This window comes from Pteropus vampyrus, unplaced genomic scaffold (assembly GCF_000151845.1).
Source record: "Pteropus vampyrus isolate Shadow unplaced genomic scaffold, Pvam_2.0 Scaffold459, whole genome shotgun sequence".
NCBI lineage: Eukaryota > Metazoa > Chordata > Mammalia > Chiroptera > Pteropodidae > Pteropus > Pteropus vampyrus.
The window spans coordinates 209,266-216,452 of record NW_011889240.1 but is presented as its reverse complement, the minus strand read 5'-3'; the positions used below and the strand labels follow the sequence as shown (position 1 = coordinate 216,452).

At 50.8% G+C, this 7,187-nt stretch overlaps 1 protein-coding gene across 1 annotated transcript in view; it reads right to left on the bottom strand.

Annotated features, from left to right (window-relative positions):
* The window catches only part of CREB3L3 (cAMP responsive element binding protein 3 like 3), a 21,991-nt gene extending 15,826 nt beyond the window's left edge, over positions 1 to 6,165 (bottom strand). Inside the window, exon 1 of the mRNA XM_023524276.1 lies at positions 6,001 to 6,165. Within this exon, the coding sequence (XP_023380044.1) occupies positions 6,001 to 6,165 (165 nt within the window). The remainder of the gene's footprint in view (positions 1 to 6,000) is intronic.
* Positions 6,166 to 7,187: the final 1,022 nt, after the last annotated feature.

The window sequence follows — 7,187 nt, the reverse complement described above, 5'->3', positions numbered from 1 at the left end:
CGGGTCGTCCTCATTTCCCTTTTAACCCCGCTGGCTTTGGCTTGCCTTTCGCGATCCGCTCGGTCGTCATGTTTACTCAGCCCTGGCTGCGCAGGCACCACGCCAGGGCGGTCCCAGGTCGGCGAGACCCGACTCTGCGCTTCGCTCGGCCCCCCTGCCCGCTTTATGGCTCTCAGGAGTCCAGCGTCCTTGAGGTAGGACGCCTCTCTCGTGAAAACCTGCGGGGAAAATGGCTCTTACACCCTCGTGTGGACCGAGATGCTCCTGGTCTCCCTCCCAGGATATTTCTGTTGCTTTAAATGTTTATAATTATGGACCTTGGGAGGCTTTATATACCCCGATGAAGAGCTGTCTGAGCAAGTAGGAGAAAGATCAACACGAGCGAGGAGGGCCAAGGAGTTCCAGACAGAGGGAACAGCAAGTGCAAAGACCCTGAGGTGGGAACAAGTTTGGCTCGATAAATGGTTGTTGAATGAATGAACGACAGAAGATTCTAGAAGAAATCGATCGCATGAGTTCAGGCATGGAGGGCTTGGAGGGGGGGTAGGAGGTTGCCAGCTCCGATGAGGAACAGGGGGACTTTTTGACACCCTCGATGTCACATCATCTCGTCGACTGAACACAACCACATATTTCAAAGCCATACTACAGTGGAATCCAAAATAAAATTCCCATAACAGATTCCACCAATATGTCTTAGTGCGGACTCCAAAAGGCTGCCGCGATCAAAGAGGACTGAGGAACACTAAATTAACAAATGGCTCTGCAGGACTTATCAGAGCCTTTGCAATGCTCCCGAAGGGAACAGAGTTTATAGCGTTTCCCAAACATAACCGGGCAGGTGCGGGTTTTGATTTTGCTTTTGACTTCATTTATTCTGAACCATCCCGGCGTATGAAAACGTTGAAAGATACCCAATAGAATGACGAAAATAAAAAAGATGGGACCACATCAGATGTTGGTGGAAGATATGCAGTGACTGAAACTCTCCCCGACTGGGCATCAAAATGACCCGAGCACTCTGAGAAACTTTGGGAAATCGAACAGCCTCTTATAAAGTTAAACATTTATTTACCGTGTGATTTTCACTCCTGGCTATTGACCTAAGAGAAATGCAACCGTATGTTCGCAGAAGAACTTGCACGTGAATGTTCACAGCAGCCTTATGTGTATAATTGTCACAAACTGGAAACAACTCAAATATCCAAGAACGGGGGAATGGACAAACGGAACTGGTATATCTGGATAACAGAACGCTACTCCGCCAAAACGCATCAAATTGAACACACCTAAAACCTTACATTCTTATTGCAAATTAACTCTACCTCAATAAAAAGTACACAGTATACAATGAACAGCCACGTACATTAAGCATTTCCTAAAACCCTGGAATATTATGCAGCTGTGAAAATGAACGAGGATTATCTGTATATACTGATACGGAACAATATTGAAAATATTGACGCACCATTTATTTTATTTCTTATTTCATTCAACGAACATTTATGGAGTGTCTATTCTGAGCAAGGCAGAGGCCAGTCCTAGGGGGATGAATATTCATTAATTATTTCATTCGACAAAAATGTCTTTTGCTCCTCCCCTGCCTTGACCTTGGCTCAGGAGCTTAGCAGTCGGAAAGAGGAAGGGGTGTGTGTGGAGAGCTAGAAAGCCTCCAGCTAGGTTTATCTACAAAACAGGGACAATCGTCACAAGAGCACCTGTGTGCAGTGTCCCCAGGGCCCGGCACCACGCCTGGCACACAGTAGCTACCCAATCAATACTTACAGAAGGAACAACCACACGTGTATAAATATGATCATTGAGTATAGCGTATGAACTGAATCCCATTCCTGCCTTTTGCTGTTTTTTGTAAATAACCCTTTATTGGCACATGACCACGCCTATTTGTTTACATATCGTCTGTGCTGCTTTCGGGCTATGATGGCAGAGGTGAGTAGTTGCAACAGAGACCCTGTCGCCTGCAAAGCCGAGAATATTTACTACCTGGCCCTTTTCAGAAGAGTTTTGTGTAATTCACAGGTTTAGCAGACGACACCTACACCACCCAAAACAGGAGCCTCAGGCCACTGTGGCTATTGAAGAGTGTGACTGAAGGACTAGATTTTTAAATTTGATTTCATTTTCATTGACTGAAAATTTAAATCCGGTACTCAGATAAGTTAATGAACAAGTTCTGAGTACTCACGGAACGTGTGGGTTCATGAACCTACATTTTTCACTATAGATTTTCTGAACTCTATAAGCACAGACCGAGGATTTCTGATGAAAATTTATTGTCTGAATTGAGATGTGCTGGACGTGAGAAATACAGCACTGGGGAAATACACACAAGATCGGCGTGAAGAAAAGCTAAACCTCGCATTCATAATTTTGATACCGACCACACGTCGAAATGCTAGTAGCTTGGGTTTATTACTCCAATCATTGAAATATATTATGAAAACGAAACTTAATTTTACTCTGTGCTTTTTTAAGGTAGCTACTAGAAAATTTAAAGTGATATGTGATACTTCTCTCAGCACCGAGTTAGAGCGAGACCTGGGTTCGAATCCTGGCTCGGCCATTCGACTCGCTGCTGTGTGACTGCTTCTCCCTGCCTCAGTTTCTTTATCCGCAAAATGGGAGAGATAAAGGACCTGCTTCGCCGGGTCGTTGGGAGGATTCGACAAACGAAAACATGCAACGAGCTTAGAAGGGACCTCCACGCAGTCAGGTCCGAGAATGTAGCATCTGCATGTTGTTACCACAATCACTAGTAAGTGTCTCGTTGTTACTATGGTCACTAGTAGTGTCTCCGGCTTGGCAGACGCCTGCCCGCCTGTCGCTTTCCAGTGGCTTCAGCCCTTTGGCATTATTAGCACAAGTCTGGTCGTCATGACGGTCCCCACTTTACACAGGAGGACAGAGGGGCTGTGACTCACCGTGGCCGCTCCGTGAGTCAGCCACGGTCGAGACAACGCCCAGACCCGCCGCTCCAGACAGGGGCTTGCCCCTTGTCACCATGTCACCTCCCGTTTCTTTTGACTTCTCCTTATACTTCCCTTTAAGGTCAGTTTTAGGTGGAAGAGGCCAGGGGCCCGGGAGCAGCACTCCGTGACCGAGCCCTGCCCCCCGCCTCCTCCTCCAGGACCCTCCCTTGGAATATGGCCAGGCCGGGCCTTGAGTAAAACCCTTGTGACATGGGTGTGGCAGGGGCAGGCCAGGGGCTGGGGGACAGGGGGACTCTGATCTGCCTCTTGGGCAATGCCAGCTGCTCAGCACCAGACCCTCGAGGCTGCCCAGTTCCCTGTCCCCTCACATCTGGCACTGCGGCATGCCCAGGGGGTTCTGAGCTCTTGGGGGCAGGTGACGACAGGGTTTGAACCCCAGTCTCCAAAAACCATGAGGGAGGAGAGCTCGTTGCGGGGGAGGGCTCCCTCTGCTCTTCCTAATGAAGGACATTATGCCCGAGAATTCATTCATTCATTCATTCATTCATTCCTGTGACTGTGTGCCAGGTGCTAGGGAGACAGCAGGGAACATAAATTGTCCCCCTCTCCCTGCCCCGGTGGCACTGACGTTCCCATGCGGGGAGACAGATACTGAACAAAATCATTTGTGCATAAGCAATAAAATAAGTAACGTGTGTAGAAAAATAAAGCAGGAAGGAGATGAAGAGGATCTGGTGACCGGTAACTTTATATGAGGTGGTCCAGTGGGAACATGTCACGTGGGAAGAGTGTTGAGAAGGCCCCAGTGTGAAGGCCCCGGGGGAGAAGGGACAGCAAGGGTGGGGGCCTGGAGCAGAGCCGGCGAGGGGTAGGGGAGGGAGGGAAGGGACCGAAGGCGAGAAGTCTGACTGTGGGCCTATGACGGCTCTAGAAGTTTCTAGAAGAGATCGGGTGGGACATGTGCATGGCCGGGGCCAGGAGGCCCTGGTGTCAAGGGCTCTCTCTTAGCTGCCCGTAGGAGGGCGGTCCCCCTCACTGGGAAAATTCTGTGGGGGCCCCCAGGGCAGTGCCTCACGAGGGCCTTGAGCCTCGACCAGCAGGCAGGGCCGGTCCCCTCCACATCTAGCCACCACCTCATCCTGGCGCTCGCTTTATGGCTGGTGGGTCCAAGGGTCGCAGGGACCTCTCACTGGGAAAGGAGGCCTCCCCTGGCTACAGGTGTGTCCTCCAGGTTCTTCCCTGTGGGGGAGGAGTCTCAGGGGTGTCTCCTCCTGCCCCACCCAGCGGCGCTCGGCAGGGGGAAGGAGCCCGCAGGGAGGGGTACGAGGCCCCTCCGTACTCCAGACACTGAATTTGTCCTGATGCTGAGAAGAAACGCCACAGCCCAGGCGGCCGAAACGACCGAAGTTTCTCGCCTCCCTGTTCCAGGGGCTGGAAGTCAGAGATCAAGGCTGGGAGGGGTGGGTTCCCCCTGAGGCCTCTCTCCTTGGCCCCTAGATGCCTCTTTTCCCTGAGCCTCTGCATCTAAATTGCCTCTTCTGATAAGGACGCCAGTCATAGGATCAGGGGCCCCTAATGACCTCATTTCAACTTATCGCCTCTTATCTCCAAACAGTCATGTCCCGAGGTCTTGGGGTTAGGACTTCAGCACAGCACTGCAGGGCAGGCTGTGGGGAATGACATCGTCAACCCACACCGCTGGGAAACCCGAGCCTGGCAGCGGTCTCGGCTCAGTGGTCACCTCCCCAGGGCGCTGCCCTGTCACCCCAGCCAAAGTCACCCTCGCCCTAGTCATTTTCGCATGACACCTTTGGGGGGCTCTGCTATTCACCTGTGTCATCTGTCCACACCAGGAAGCGGGGACCTGTCAGTGGTGGTCACTGAGGTGCCTCCATCCCTGAAAATGGTCCCACACCACCAAAGTGGCTCAAACATATTTGTGGAATGAACCTCACATTCGGTGTGCCCCGCGGATCCCAAGGGAGATGGGCCTGCTTGCGGCCGAGTTGGAACGTCAGCCTCGTCTCGAATCAACTCGTAACTTTCCCATCTTGTGTAGAATTCTTTCTTGCCTGGGTGCCAAGGGACCTACGTCCCACCCCCGACTCAGCCACAAACTGGCTGTGTGACACCATGAAGTCCCTTTCCCCCTCTGAGGCTCTGTTTTCCTATCTGTAAAATGTGACGACTGATCTAAATGTTTTATACAGGCCCTGACGGGTCAAACATTGGGTTAATGTTTAACCCCAGGGGAAATCTGATCAGGACTGGCGTTGGCCTGAGTCGTGGGCCGAGGCGTGGGCGTTCGTGGAGACTCCCACCAGCCACACACAGATGAGGCTGGCCCAGCCAGAGAGCACTGAGCCTGGTATCGGTCCCACCTTACCATCGCGTTATAAAGCGGCTTTCTGAAACAAGTTTATCTCCGAAAAAAAGCCAAGTGGACGATAATGCTGGAGACAGTACTAAACTTTTTTCTTCTACAACCTTATCTTAAAAGGAAACATTGTCACCCTAGGGTAAATAAGAAGAAGAGTATCAGGTGCCTGAAACAGGCAAAGGAAAATAAATAAGGTTATTAAATTCGAGGCAGCTACAGTTGCCTATGGAAGGTTCTGGATTAGCTGACTCCTAAAACGGGATCCACAGAGAGGTGTCTAAGAGACAGCAGCACCCAGTTCAGGGCCCCTGGGTTGAATCAGATGGCTTAAGGGAGGATCCACGAGGAAGTAATTCCTCGCGCTCGTTAGGGTGTTTTTTACATGCAATTTGCATGCAAGCAATTTGCATGCAAGCAATTTGCATGCCAGCAAAATCCCTGCAAGGGGATTCTATGCAAATGAATCCCCTTCCACCCCATTCATTCCCTGAGACTTTCCTTCTCTGGGCCATTCAGCCCAGGCCCAGCACCCGGCGTGAGCACCCGACCTAATTAAAACCACAGCACTTACCGACCATTCGCTGTGCCAGCAGGCACCGGGTGAAACGCACACGTGAACTCGGTCCTCCGAAAACCCCAGTGGGTGGGGGATTTGCCATACCCCCTCACAGATGAGGAAACCGGGGCTCGGGGAGCCGATGTCTCTTGCCCAAGCTTGTGTGGCTTGTAAGCTGTGATGCTGAAATTCAAGATCATGGTGCAAAGCCGGAGCTGCCGCTGGGTGGCAGTGCTCACAGCGATATCAGGCAGGAGATCCGGGCACTGCCGCGTCATCGTTCACTCCCTCCTCTTGCAAGCTGTGTGACCTTGGGCAAGTCGCTTGGCCTCTCTGTGCCTCTGCTACCGCCTCTCCAAAATGGGGGTCGCAGTAAAGAGCCAGCGGGCTCCACGCCAAGGGTGGGGTGCGGGGAGCAGCTCGCCCCAGCTGCTGTCAGTGAAGAGGCACATCATCTTTTGAAAATTCAAAAAACGATCACAAACCCTATTTTGTTAGTTGCTCTCCGAGTATCGCCGTGTAGAGGCCCTTTCTGAACAACGTCAGGGATGAAAATCTCTCCCCCTAAGAAATCCATCTGTTGGTGTAAAGTAGGGGTCTACAAGCTTTTTCTGTAAAGGGCCAGAGAGTGAATATTTTCAGCTCCGTGAGCCAGGCGGCGACCACACAGCTTGCTGTCACGGTGTGAGGGCCACCGCAGACAACTCGTGAGTGAATGAGCATGTTCTGTGCCAGGAACCTTGAGTTACGGATGCTGAAACGTGAGTTCTATATACTTTGCACACGTCACGAAATATTATTCTCCTTTTTTTTTTTTTTTATTTTCCCCACAGCCAGTTAAAAAACCATCCTTGGCTCCTACATGGTAGACGTTGGGCCGGCTTTGGCCAGCAAGTCGTGGTTCGTCAACTCCTGGTCTAAACAGTTGCTGCGGTTACTGTCGATGATTAAAAACTAGAAGCTCTGAATTAGCACATCTTTATGGTGTACGCTTTACCACGCGCTGTATTCCACAGGGAAGTGGATGTGGGGACCTCCGTGTCAGACGCAGTAGCTACGCGTGTTCATTTTGAGAATTAATTCTTGACGATTCTAAATCTTTCAGAGTTCTCGTCGGGCGCAGGTCACACGTTTCCACCCCTGTGATGTCACACGTTCTTGTGTTGAAGCAGCAAGAGACTCTCAATAAAACAATGACGCCCCGTGATTTTAAATACAAAGAAGTCAGGTTTGAGCAACCTCACCTTCTGTAGTCCATCTGACCACCTGAAACTTCTATTTGTATTTAAAATTTTAAGCA